This window comes from Ursus arctos, unplaced genomic scaffold, assembly GCF_023065955.2.
Source record: "Ursus arctos isolate Adak ecotype North America unplaced genomic scaffold, UrsArc2.0 scaffold_14, whole genome shotgun sequence".
NCBI classification, from domain to species: Eukaryota; Metazoa; Chordata; class Mammalia; order Carnivora; family Ursidae; genus Ursus; species Ursus arctos.
Window position 1 is genome coordinate 19719425 of NW_026622808.1, and position 13900 is coordinate 19733324.

General features: G+C 54.5%; 1 protein-coding gene across 1 annotated transcript in view; it reads left to right on the top strand.

Moving 5' to 3' along the window:
* LDLR (low density lipoprotein receptor) overlaps window positions 1-12800 on the top strand; it is a 34171-nt gene extending 21371 nt beyond the window's left edge. The window contains exons 9-18 of the mRNA XM_026481436.4: window positions 766-937; window positions 1031-1258; window positions 3978-4096; window positions 4395-4534; window positions 5603-5744; window positions 5855-6013; window positions 6699-6854; window positions 8998-9075; window positions 10303-10460; window positions 11014-12800. Coding sequence (XP_026337221.1) covers window positions 766-937; window positions 1031-1258; window positions 3978-4096; window positions 4395-4534; window positions 5603-5744; window positions 5855-6013; window positions 6699-6854; window positions 8998-9075; window positions 10303-10460; window positions 11014-11049 — 1388 coding nt within the window. The 3' untranslated portion in view covers window positions 11050-12800. The remainder of the gene's footprint in view (window positions 1-765; window positions 938-1030; window positions 1259-3977; window positions 4097-4394; window positions 4535-5602; window positions 5745-5854; window positions 6014-6698; window positions 6855-8997; window positions 9076-10302; window positions 10461-11013) is intronic.
* Window positions 12801-13900: the final 1100 nt, after the last annotated feature.

Here is a 13900-nt window from a genome sequence, read left to right on the forward strand (position 1 = left end):
ACAGACACCCTCCCAGGGGTGCGCGTGGTATCGTGGGAAGGGCTATTCGAGGTCAGTTGTACACACGGTCAGCTTGTTGGTGAATATTGGTGTCGTGGTTACAGCACAGCCCCCAGAGTCGGGGCAGCCTGGGTTTGAATCCCAGCTCTGCCACTTGCCAGCTGGTGTGACCTTGGGCTCGTCACTTCCCCTCTCTGAGCTTCAGGCACCTTGTATATAACGAGAGTTTGACGACAGCTCTGGCCCCATCGGGGTGTGAGAATCAATGAGGGAAAACGGAATATGAAAAGCACTCAGAATTTCCTGCCCTAAGGAGTAGCTCTGTATACCTTAACCGTGAACGTTTCTTCATCTTTATGTTCCACGATGGAAAATGCTGGGGCCCCAGTGTAGGTTTTATTTTTAATGGGGGTTTTACTTCCATTCACGTATGGTGGGGCCAACCCAGCAGGAGACGACCACCACTGAAAAGATCGGTTGTTACAGTTCCCAGGAGGAGGGGGAGCGTGGCAGCCCTGGGGCCCCCTGGGGAAGCACCAGGGTCCCTCAGGAGGCAGAGGGAGAGGGCCGGCCCTGGGAGGGGCTGTCCCTTCGGGCTCTGCAAGGCCCAGGATGTCAGAGCATCAGAACCACACGGTTAATGCGCCAGCGAGGCATTTTCCACCCCATCCTGAGTGTCTCCTCCGGTTTAGCCGGACCCCAGAGGGTGACAAGCAGGATTCGGGGTCCCTTCTGCTCCCCTGAGCATCCTCCCTGCGTCCCCAGGCAATATCGCCTACCTCTTTTTCACCAACCGCCACGAGGTGCGGAAGATGACCCTGGACCGCAGCGAATACACCAGCCTCATCCCGAACCTGAAGAACGTCGTCGCCCTAGACACGGAGGTGGCCCGCAACAGAATCTACTGGTCTGACCTGTCCCAGAGGAAGATTTACAGGTGAGCCTCGGAGCCGCTCCCAGCCCCCACCCCAGGTGAACTCGGCCCCTCGCACTGACGCTCTCCTCTCCGTCTTCCCCCCTCCCCCGACAGTACCCAAATCGACAGAGCCCCCAGCTTCTCCTCCTATGACACCGTCATCAGCGAGGACCTCCAGGCCCCCGACGGGCTGGCAGTGGACTGGATCCACAGCAACATATACTGGACAGACTCCGTCCTGGGCACTGTCTCTGTGGCGGACACCAAGGGTGTAAAGAGAAAGACGCTCTTCAAGGAGAAAGGCTCCAAGCCGCGTGCCATCGTGGTGGACCCCGTGCATGGGTGGGTACTCAGACGGAACGAACTGCAGAGGTGGGGTTCGAGAACTGGTTAGGACTCAGACTGGGGGAAGGCGTGTGCCTGAGCTGGACTGGTCTCCGTGATCTTGGGGCTGTCCCCAGCCACAGAGGCCCTTGCTGTCAGGAAAGAATAGGACCTAGAAGGGTGGTCCTTCCTCACATGCCCTTGATTGATCCCTCTTGATGTCTGCTAAGATAGAAGTGGACCCTGAAAAGTGCGCTCAGGGTAAGAACCCCAAATCAGGGAGGCGCCTGGGCGGCTCAGTCGGTTAAATGTCTGATTCTTTTTTTTTTTTTTTTTTTAAAGATTTTTTAAATTTATTCAACAGAGATAGAGACAGCCAGTGAGAGAGGGAACACAAGCAGGGGGAGTGGGAGAGGAAGAAGCAGGCTCATAGCGGAGGAGCCTGATGTGGGGCTCGATCCCCTAACGCTGGGATCACGCCCTGAGCCGAAGGCAGATGCTTAACCGCTGTGCCACCCAGGCGCCCCAAATGTCTGATTCTTGATCTCTGCTCAGCTCCTGATCCCAAGGTCGTGAGTTCAAGTCCTGTGTTGAGCTCTGTGCTGGGCATGGAGTCTACTTAAAAAACGAAAACGAAACAATAACAAAAAACAAAGACCAGAAATTAAAATATGGATTTAAATTGGTATTAGAAATTAATAGTTATTTAAGTTCTGATTTAGTATTTTATGGCAGAGAATCCTGTGCCAGGATTGGACTGAAGGAAGGTAAAAAACGCTCAGATCCAAGGGAAGTTTCGGGGAGGATGCCACAGGGAGTAAAGGTCACCACCCCGCCGAGCCCCCGGGCGGGGGTTTGCACGGCCCATGGCTGACTCAGCAGCTCTGGGGCCCGCAGGGACCTGTGTCCCCTGACGGAAGGCATCTCCCCGCCCCGTGTCCCGAACCCATTACACCATATCTGCCCGTGGAATTTCACAATTCTGGACAGGCAGCCTGTCCTGGTGGCAATCATCAGAAGGAAAGGGAACTTTTTTTTTAAGATTTTATCTATTTGAGAGAGAGAGAGATTAAGAGCACAAGAGGAGGGGAGAGGCAGAGGGAGAGGGAGAAGCAGGCTCTCTGCTGTGTGATCCCAGGACCGAGGGATCATGACCTGAGCCCAAGGCAGACGCTTAACCAACCGAGCCACCCAGGTGCCCCAAAAGGGAACTTTTGAGACGAGCATGACTCACATGGGACAGACCCTGAGTTGAAGGTGGGCCTGGGCCCACAAACATTCTCGTTTGGTAGAGGGACACTCGGTTGAATGAATTTAGCCCCCCAGCTGCCAAGAAAGAGAGAGGCTCGCAGAAATAACCCCTTAGATACAAATCATGGGTGGGTGGGTGGTGTCTACTGTTGTGTTTCTTTTCCCCCCAGGTAGAGTAGCATAGGATTGCCCTCTTGGACCCTGTTCTCCCCTTGGCTCTGTCATTTGGCATATGGGGCTCATTCCCTGTTGACTGGATGAGCCATGATTTACTTTGTATCCAGCGCTTGGAAATTAAGTTTTCCCCCTGCCTCACACAAAGAGGCTGCAAATACCTTTGAATACCTTCAAAGGCGAGTCACTTGCAATTTCTCTGCAGGATTGTCGATTCTAGATTCCTCATTCTAGAAGTTGGGTTACTAGGTCCGAGGGTACGTGCGTGGAGGGAGCATCAAATTGCCTTTGAAAACCTGCTTTGTGAAACCCGGCCTCCATTAGCGCCCCCCGCGCGCCCGTCTCGCTCACGGTCAACAGCAGGTCTTTGCCAGTCGCAGTGGGGAGGGGGGCTTTCAGTGTATTTGTAAGTGGCTGGTTGTGAGTGAGTTTGAGCATCTCTTCAGAGGCTTAAAAGCCATCGGAGACCCACGTCCAAGTGTAGCGAATGCAGATGCGAACAGGTGTTTGCAGCCCCGTGTTCACAGCAGCCGGGGCCCGAAGCAGCCCGAGCGTCCCTCGATGGCTGAAGGGTAAACCGGATGCGGTCTAGCCACGGGCAGAACTGTAGTCAGTCTTATAAAGGAAGGACCTCCTCGCACCTGCTGCGACACGGATGAACGTCGAGGCCGTTATCCGGAGCGCAAGCAGCCAGGCACGAAAGGACAAGTGCTGTATGAGCGCCCTTACATGAGGTCCCTAGTGGGGTCCCATTCATGGAGACGGGGAGCCGAGTGGCAGGAGCCAGGGGTCAGGGGAGGCGAATGAGGAGCTGGTGCTTCGTGCGGTCAGAGTTCCAGTCTGGGGTGATGGAAGAGTTCTGGAGATGGATGGTGGTGATGGTTGCATGACAGTGTATGTGTACTTAACGTCACCGAACTGGACACTTAACAGTAGTTAAGATGGTAACTTTTATGTTTTATGTGTTTTACCACAATTAAAAAATTTTTTAAAATCAAAGCAAAAACAAAACTTGCCAAGAAAAGAAAAAAATGTATAAAAGCCTTCAGAAATCACTGTCGAGGGTGCAAATTAAGGGCCTCAGTCCAGACATTGGAATAAAAAAATCTCCTTTTGTTCTCGAAGGTTCTAAAATCCTGCCAGGCCTCACCAGGTTGCATGCGCTAGGGTAGCAGAAGAAACCAGTGCGAGGTCTCTTTGGGAGGATGTCTTAACAATTCCTGGCCTGGCTGCCTCAGCTGGGAGCTGCTCTTTGGGGCAGACGGGAGCCTCCCCGGCTGACGTCCTGCTGTTCTTGCCGCTCGCCCCCCAGCTTCATGTACTGGACGGATTGGGGAACCCCTGCCGAGATCAAGAAGGGGGGTCTGAACGGTGTTGACGTTTACTCGCTCGTCACGGAAGACATCCAGTGGCCCAATGGCATCACCCTGGGTATGTCCTTGGGACCTGGGTCTCTGGGGTCAGGCACTGTCTGGAGGAGAGGAGGGAGTGGCCAGGCTGCACCTGAGGAAGGAGATGCGGCTTCCTGAGTTTTTTGTAACCTGACACTAAACTACACCAGCGTGGGGTTTGGCCTCACACAGGGAGGTGTGCAGTTGGGGCTGCTTTTAGGGGCACCTCTCTGCCAGGTCCTTGGGGGGGGCTCCTTCCTGGGGAGAGTGGAGCGCCCAGGCCCCGGCCCCTCTGGCATCGGCATGTGATCTCTTCCTTATCCACCTGTGGGTTCTAGATCTTTCTGGTGGCCGCCTCTACTGGGTTGACTCCAAGCTCCACTCCATCTCCAGCATTGATGTCAACGGCGGGAACCGGAAGACCGTTTTGGAGGACAAGAAAAAGCTGGCGCACCCCTTCTCCTTGGCCATCTTCGAGGTGGGGGCCGGGAGCCAGGGCTTGCTCCTTTGGTGCTCGAGGGAACTCACATCTGAGTGCTGGTTACTGAGCGCAACTCACGTGCGAGGCCTAAGTGCTCGTGCTGACGGGTCAACCCACGTGGTCTGGCTCATTCAAGCCAGGACCAACTTAGAGAATGGAAGTTATTTCCATTTTCTTCTCCTCGAAAGAGGTGTTTTTGTTTTTGTTTTTAAGTAAACTCTACCCCCGACACGGGGATCAGACTCACGACTCTGAGATGAAGAGTCACGGGCTCCCCTGGACTGAGCCAGCCTGGCGCCCCTCTCACCCTAAGAGTCTTAAAGCAGCGGTTCTCACTTAGAGGCCATCCTGAGGCCCAGGGGACATTTGGTACTTTCTGGAGACTTTCTGGTTGTTGTATTTGGTACCTCGTGGGTAGAGGTCTAGGAGGCTGCTAACCGCCCTACAGAGAGGAAAGGGGGCCAACCGCAGTTGGGAAAGGGGGAAACATTGTTACATTCGTGCACCCTCGTTCAGACAGCGTGAGTCACAGCAGCCAAGAGATGGAAGCAACCGTCAGAGATGAAGGGCTAAACAAAATGTGTATCTATACAGCGGAATGCGATTCAGGAAACAGGGAGGAACTTCTAACACACACAACATGGAGGAAGCTGGAGGGAACTAAGCCAGACACAGGAGGATGAATCCTCTCTGATCCCACTTCTGTGAGGTCCCTGGAGGAGCGCGGTCCACAGAGACAGGAAGTAGATGGTGGGAGTCAGGGGCTGGGACAGGAGTCAGTGTTTCCTGGAGACAGAGTCTCAGTTTGGGGAGATGGAAAGTTCTGGACATGGATGGTGGTGATGGTTGCACACCAATGTGAATGTACCTAATGCCACAGAAAACACTTAAAAAGGATTAAGATGGTCGAATTTAGATCATGTATATTTTACAAAATTAAAAATTTTTTTAAAAAGAAAGGAAAGAAATGAGGCTCGTACCACGCAGTACTGCTTCCTCCCAGAAATTCTTATGTCCTGTGCCCTCGATTAATGGCATCTGCTATCTTCTTTAATGCCCACATAGGATAAAATATTTTGGACAGACATCATCAACGAAGCCATTTTCAGTGCCAACCGTCTCACAGGCTCAGACATTAATTTGGTGGCAGAAAACCTGTTGTCTCCAGAGGACATTGTCCTTTTTCACAACCTCACACAGCCAAGAGGTAAAGATGGGGCGACCACCTCCCCCCTCCACTTCCCTGCTGGTGTTCTGGAATTTTCTAGAATTTTCTATCCTGGTTCTTCCCCTAACTCCCTGCCTCTTCCACCTCAGGGGTGAACTGGTGTGAGAGGACTGCCCTCCGCAACGGTGGCTGCCAGTACCTGTGTCTCCCGGCCCCACAGATCAACCCCCACTCGCCCAAGTTCACCTGTGCCTGCCCTGATGGCATGCTGCTGGCCAAGGACATGAGGAGCTGCCTCACAGGTAGAGGTAAGCAGCCTGCTTGGGCGAGCGTCCCTCTTCTGCCACCCTTGTGGCTTAGTCCTGCAACTTGACCTTGCCGATCTCTTTGCTCATCTGCCCAGTGGGAGACTGAGGCTCCTGGGGGCCATTGTAGGGGTAACCGTAGTTTGCCTTTGTCATGCGGGACACATGAGCTCTGTGCCAGGCATTTAGACACACGCTGTTCACCTTTGATGTCTGGTTTACTCTCTCCTGGCCCCCTTGCGAGGTGACCGATTTTAGACATGGGCATCGAGTGAGGAGATGACCCCCTGTTCAACTTTTCTCATCCTCAGAGAAAGTCTTGGTTTGGGGCCAGTGTGTCTGTAATACTTGTGAATCTCCCTTTCGAACTACAACAAATAATAACAACATAGACATTCGTGTGTTTCAGTTGTTTTCAGGTTGTTTTTTTTTTAAGGCTTTATTTATTTATTAGAGAGCACAATTAGAGAGGCAGAGGGAGAGGGAGAAGCAGACTCCCCACTGAGCAGGGAGCCCAACGCAGGGCTCGATCCCACGACCCTGGGATCCTGCCCTGAGCTGAAGGCAGACGCTTAGCCGACTGAGCCACACAGGCGCCTGTTTTCAGTTATGTCTTTTTGGTCAACGGCATGTACCACTTACCATTGTCACAAGCAGCAGGGCCCTCAGGAAATGTTTCTTCTTTCAGGGGCGGAACCTGGAACGACCACCCGGGGTACCTCCACGGTCACAGTCAGGCCGACGGTCCGCTCCACAGCCGTGGAGACAAAGCACACAGCCAGCCCGTGGCCCGCGGCCAGCCCTGAGTTCACCACGGCAGAGACGGTGACGATGTCCCAGCACGGTAAAAGCGGGGACCGCCCTGGCCCCTGGTTTATAGCTCAAGCATCCAGACAGGCCCTTCAGAGGCCAAGAGGATCTTGGGGCAGGGATAGAGTGGGTTTAGGCTTTGCCCCTGCACTCCTGACGTGGCCTGTGCATCCCAGAAGCCTCTGTTTCCTGATCTATAAAATGGGACTGATAACAGCGCCTGCCCACCTCCTGGTGGCGGGGGGATTGCGTGGGCCCCGGCGTGTGGAGCGCTGGAGTGCGTGGCGGAGGCTTATCCCAGAGTCGTCCCGAGCCGAGGCCGGGGAGCCTGAAATGTTATGAAGGCCCATTCGATGACCTGCTTTCAGGTGTCTGCCCAGCAGGGCAAGGGCTGGGGTGAGGCGGGTGAGGTGCTGTTCAGGGCAGCATCGGAGGGGGCACCAAAAACCCAGGGCTTACATCCTATTTTACTGCGTAATTTTTTTCAAATAATTCACCAAATTATGGGCCGTGGGCCGAACACCTGGTCGTGTAAATATAGTTTGATCAGAGCCAGGGTCCCAGTGAGGCAGGGTCAGGCAAGTGCGGAGACAGAGCCTGTCTTCCTAAAAGTCTGACACTTTGTTATCATGAGGTATCGGCCTTCATGTTTATTTCTTTAAAAAATAACACATCGAAATATTACTCAGTTACTAAGGTTTTTTTGGCAAGGGGGTGTGGGGACAGACTTTTAAGTTTTGTGCTAGCGGTGAGTGCCTGCCTCTCCTCAGCCCCGCCTGGGCTCCAGAAGTTCAGAGCTGGGTATCCAGAAGGTGGCCTGGGCTCCGGAAGGTCAGAGCGGGGCTCTCCGTGAATTCATGGGAGACCCGCCATTCATCTCTTTGCCCACCAGAGGGCGCTAGCCCTGGAATTTGAGCGGCCAGAAAAATGGAGCTCATAGATTTTTCTAGCCAGAAAAAAAAGGCGGGGGGGGGGGGGCACATCAGCAAGTTTCAGACATTTTTTGCCCCTCAGAGTAACTGAAGCTTATGTCCAACCATAAATAAGGTAAAGCAGGAATTGCTGTGGTTGAGGGAGGCTAGGAAACCTTTTTGCTGCAGGGGGTGGGGGGGGAGCCACTGCTTGAAAACCCATTTCCCAGACGGGCCCACCCAGGGCTTCTCACTTTGGGCAAAGGAGCCCTTTTAAGGGAAAAATTTCTCAAGGACCTTGCTGCTGCCTTGAGTTTTTTTTGTTAAGAAGTTTTCTTAAATATGTGCAAATGTAAAAAAGTCAGTATAAACTCTCTACACACACAACAGCCAGTAGAATTCAAAGCCAGGTGGGTTTGAATATAACTGATGTCCGTCACTGCTCACCTGCGTCCCGTGGCCCAGGTGTGGCTCCTCAGTCCCCCCGGCCTGTCTGCCTGTCTGGAGGACTTGAAACTTTGGTTTGCATGGGGCCCTCACAGGGCGCAGGTGCACACGTGTGCTTAGGTAATGAGGTCTCCCCAGTATTGATGAACTGTGGACTGACACAGGACTGTGGCGCTTTGGTGCAGTCCACGCCGGCCCTGGAATCGCTGAACGTTACGGAGTCGGGGGGCTGCCGACCCGCCCAGACCTGTCTCGTTTCCATCAAATGCAGAACCAGGATGAGAAACTCCACCAGTGACCTCACCAGTTGCTGGGAATGTACCTGCAGGCTTTTGTCTCAAAGACGGGGGGCCTCTTCCCCAGAGCCTCGTAACACTTGGCTAAGCAGCTCTCTTAAATCTGCTCCGAGTCCCATGGCCCTGACTGCTAATGAATAAGGCCCCAGCGTAATGCCTCTCAAACCTGGGAGATGCTCCAAGTTCCTTTGAACCTTTTTTTTTTTTTAAGATTTATTTATTAGAGTGTGTGTGTGCAAGCAGGGGGAGGGGCAAGGGGAGAGGGAGAGAATCCCAAGCAGACTCCATGCTGAGCATGCAGCCCGACACGGGGCTTGATCTCATGATCCTGAGATCAGGACCTGAGCCGAAATCAAGCGTCCCAGCGCTTAACCGACTGCGCCATCCGGGCTCCCCTCCCTTGAACCTTTAAGGGCACTAGGAGGCGTCAGGCGTTTCCGTGTGTGGCGTTGTCATACACCTGCCATGTTTCCCTGGCCCTCCCCGTGGATCTGAGCCTTGCTTTGTCCTTTTGCCTGTGCAGCCCTGGGCGATGCTGCCAGCAGAGGAGACGAGGAGAAGCCGAGGAGCGTGGGGGCTCTGTACGTCATCCTGCCCATTGGTAAGCCTGCCGGCCAGGCCCACCCCAACCCCGGCTTCCTGCAGGATGACCGCCTTGCCCCACGAGCTGGGCCGGTCTGCCTTTTCTTCCAGGCTTGGGGCGGCCCCCTTTCTGGCTTCATTCACTCAACCAATACAGTTGAGTGCCTGCTGTGTGCCAAGGCCGCTTGTGGGCCCTGGGGCCGCAGCTGGACGAGGCCGAAGCCTCCCACCCGCTCCGAGCGAGCGCTGGTGCTCAGCTGGGGCAGGGGGCGCGTCCCTGTGTGCAGGGACAGAAGCTGCAGGGAAGACCTCACGCCGCCTGAGGGACGCCTCCTGGCGAACGGCTCTCTTGCAGGGGGAGTTCGGGGAGTTCTGCCTCCCCCCCGCCGCCTCACCCCTGTTAATCATAGCATCACACCTGTTTTTCCTTTTCTGAGCAAATCCTTTCGAGGTGTCCCTCAACACCCAGCCCGCTCTCGGAGACCACGTTAGTGCCTTACAGTCGCCTGGCTGTGAGTGGACCGACATGGCAGTGGGGCGCTCGTCTCCCCGCCAGGTGCCCAAAGGTGGCACCCCCCCCCCAGGTTTTCTCAATGGAGCCTGAGTCTCTCCCACCCTCTGAGCCCTCGCCAGAATTTTTTTTTTAATTTATTTTTGAAGATTGATTTGACAGCAAGAGAGAGAGAAGGAGCACGGGGAGGGGCAGAGGGAGAAGCGGTCTCCCTGCTGAGCAGGGAGCCCGATTTGGGGAGTCCCCAAGTCCCGGGATCATGACCTGAGCCCAAGGCAGACGTTTAACTGACTGAGCCACCCAGGCACCCCCTTGGCCAGAATTTTTTACAAATCTGGGCTGGGTGGGCCCTTGGCTGTCCCCCGGATCGAGGAGGGTCTGGGAACGCCACCCCAGGGCCACTAGAAACGAGGCGAAGAGCACCCGGACAGAGGAAAAGAGCGTTGGCCCCGCCGATAGAGAGGGCAGGCCCCGCATGTGGTGACTCAGAGGAAGCCTGGACGCGTCAACCCCAGTGGGGTGTTTCTGGGGCGAGGGGGTCGCCGTGGGCTTCGAGTTAGAGACTTGTTATGCACTTAGGTAGGTTTTCTCCCCCAGTGGACAAGTATGGCTTCGAATTCAGAACAAAAAAACCCTGTATAGGTCAAAAGGCCAGGAGTCTGCGGGCCGTGTCACCCGGGGGGCTGAGCTGGGCGGCCGGCAGGGCGGCCTCCTGACCGGCCATGTCCCCCGCAGTACTGCTCATCCTGCTGTGTTTCGGGACCTTCCTCCTCTGGAAGAACTGGCGGCTCAAGAGCATCAACAGCATCAACTTCGACAACCCCGTGTACCAGAAGACCACGGAGGACGAGGTCCACATCTGCTACAGCCAGGACGGCTACACCTACCCTTCGGTGAGAGCCCCGGCCCGCCCAGGACGCGGGGACCCTCCGGAGCCCTTTTCGGGGCGGGTGGGGGGGGGCAGCATCAAGAAAAGAGGAAAAAAAAAAAAAAAGCCAGTGGGGGCTGGCAGGGGGGAGGGAGAGCTTAGATGAGGAGGCTGGAGCAGGCTTGCCTAGGCCCGGAGGCTGGTGTGGCTGCAGCTGAAAATTGGGGTGTCGAGGGAGGAGCCAAGGGAAGGGAAGGGACCAGGCCCCTGGAGCAGGGCCTGGGTGCCTCCGGGAGGACCGTGGCTGTGCTCTAACAAGATGGGAGCCCTGCAGAGGGTTCTGGGCTTGGCCTGACTTGGGGCTCACGGGCGCCCTCTGGTGGCTGTCAGGGGAAAGACTGGGGCCAAGGTCGGGAGCCCCGAGAGCAGCAGGGCGGAGGCTGCTGTGTGGGTCCAGGCCAGTGATGGGGGGGCCGGCCCCCCGGGTGGGCCAGGAGGGAGGGAGGTGTGGGTGGCCTCTGGCCATGTTTACGGAGCGTTGGACTGATCGCTTCCGGCGTTTATCTTGCTGTTGACAGAGACAGATGGTCAGCCTGGAGGATGATGTGGCGTGAGCTGCCGCCTCAAGTCCTGTCCTTCCCCCGAACCTGCTGCCAGTCACGGGCAGGAAGAACACTTTCTCCCCGGACCCTTGACCTGCCCCAAACCCTTCCTGAGACCTTGACGCCCTCCCGTCTCATGCAAAGATCAGAAGTGAACCCAAAGCACCGCTGGCGGCCGCAGCCTCAGCACCGGCAGCCGCTTGGCCTGTCCTGCCAGAGCTTTGTTCTATATATTTATTCGTCTGGGAGGCAGAACGGGCTTCTAACGGCGCACACGCAACGGGTTTGGGTTGGGATTTTTTTTTTTTTTTCTTTCTTCCTCTATGAACAGTGGAGAAGAGAAGGCCGAATGAGCTGGGGAGGGTGCATTTCTGCCCTCTCCAGGGACTGCTCCCTTCTCCCCACCTTGCGGGACTGCCAGAGGGACACAGGAGTGAAGGCAAGGGGCTTGGAACTCGAGAGAGCAGGCCCTACCCACAAGGTCCTGGGTAGCTGCTCTACCCCCACCTCCTAGCCTGAGCCCCCAAACTCAGGAGTAAACGTACTCCCCTCTCCCTTGCCGGACAGCCAGAGTTCGCTTTTGCTTTGCTACCCCTCGGATCTGGATCAAACTCGCGTTTTCCAAGCGAGGTCTGTACCCTCTCTTGATGCCAGCACCGGCATCGATCTTGACCTGGCCGAATCCAGCATCCCGGGGGTGGGGCCAAGGGAGCCCCATTCATTCACCAAAACCTTCACCATTCCCAGGGTAAGCCTGAGCCACCAGTTGCCCTTAATATTTATTAAGTGCCTGAGATACCCACTTAGCTGATGCGTGAAGACAGCGGCCTCCAGCCTCTAAGAGCATCCTGTGGTCTGGGTGTGGTGGGCTGGACCCCAGCCCCCGTGCCTGCCCCAGCCCTCTCCGGGTCCCCGTGCACTTTTTTTTTTTTTTAGTTCAGGGCTATATCTCGTGTAAAGTTGACATTACTATTTTGCACTGGTTTCTGTTCCGGTTGGGATGGGCTCCCGGGTGGGCCAGGGCCCGCGTGGATGAATGTGAGATCTCGGGGCCTCTTCCCTCACCAGGCGCCTCAAGGCCACCGTCATGACTATCCCACTAGTGTTTCCGCTTCTATGCAGATGCCCCTAAGCCATTAATTTCCCCAGCAAGGTAGCTGTCGTTGACGGGTGTCCCCTGAAAATGTGCATGGCATTTTAGCCCTGTAAGACCTCCCCTGGGCTTGGTCATTTTATGGGACTTCTTAAACAAAACCGTCTTTCCGATAATATCATCCATGTCACATTTACGACCAAAGAGAGAAGAGGCAGCCCCCTGTGGCTTCCTGCCTGATGTCCAGGGCCTGCCCGTTGCTCACTGCATGACCACCCAACACTGTGCCTACCCCGTAGGAAACTGTGAAAGCGTGTAAATAATCCCCTGTACAGATCATGGGGTGGGGGGGGCTTTTTTGTTATGTTTGCACTTTGTATATTTGTTAAACATTTATCACATATATATGAAACAAAGATCTATTTATTTTTGCAAACCCTGGTTGCTGCACTGCTGACCCCCTCCGGGGGCTCTGCCTTGGGGGAAGTCGTCTCTGAGACGCCTCTTCTTTTTGTACAAAGATTTGCGCAAAGCCCTTCAGGAGAATCGTGTCTGTGTTGTATATATGGTGTGTTGCTTGGGGGGGATGGGTATCGCTTTTTAAACCACTGTATAGAATGTTTTTATACCCTGAGTGTCTTACTGTGATCGATTAAATTTCTTAAATGAACCGCTTGGCGAAACCTGGACTGTTTTCTTCCTGTGGTTTGTGGGCTCCTCCGTCTGTGTGTGGGTGGGACATCCCAGGCGATGGATCTGGGAAAGGGGAACATTCCCCCAGAGCTCGGGACCCCTGAATTGGGGTTTTGCTAAATCTGCAGGCTCATTCACAGAACGAACGTCAGCTGGGCACCTGTGTTGTATGCCGGGTCTCGGTCTAGGCATGTGGGACACTGCAGTGAATAAAAGAAGTAAGAGTCTACCCCCAAAGAGCTGACATTTTAGAAGGGGAAATAGATACAATGACTATATTTTAGAAGAATATTAGAGAAGAATTTTAAACAGGGTAATGGGACCGAGAAGTGACTGGCAGGGAGAGGACTGCTTTCAGGAGGGCTCAGGGAAGGATTCTCTAAGGAGGTGACATTGGAGCTGAATCCAGAAGCATAAACTGGGGGAAGAGTGGCTGGGGCAGAGACCTTCCCACCTGGTTCAATCAACACATGATTTCTGAAGGAAGCTTCCCTTCAAACCCTTTGGGCTCCTGGAGTGGTTGATGTGAGGTTTTCTTAAAGGAAGAGACAAAGGATAAACACCTATGAAATTAATTGCTAAGATATAAAACAACGAGAGATTTAACAACACAAATCCAAATAACCATGAGTTCTGGCAAATTCTCAAGTTCTGTAGTGGCAACATTGGGCTACGTTCGTCCCCATTCTTTTGTGCACCCCGGCTTTACTGGAGTCTGGACCTGTAGGCAATTGAGACCCCCTTCCTTGAGCCCGGCAAATCAAACCACAAGTAGTCTAGGCGGCTCTGTTGGGGTGTGGCCAAGAACGCAGCAGTTCAGCAGACTGAACTTAATATGGGGAACTACGTGTAAAAAGATCAAATGGGCAAACCGTAATGACACACCACCTCGCACTCTAGGATTCCACTCTAGGTCCCTAGAGAAGTCAAATTCTTAGGGAAAGGAGATGATGGGCGCCAGGGCTGGGGGAGGGGGGTGGGGAGATAGCGTCCTGTGGGGACAGAGATTCAATTTGAGAAGACGAGAAAGTTCTGGAGATGACGGCGATGGCTGCACAACCATGTTATTGTATTTAT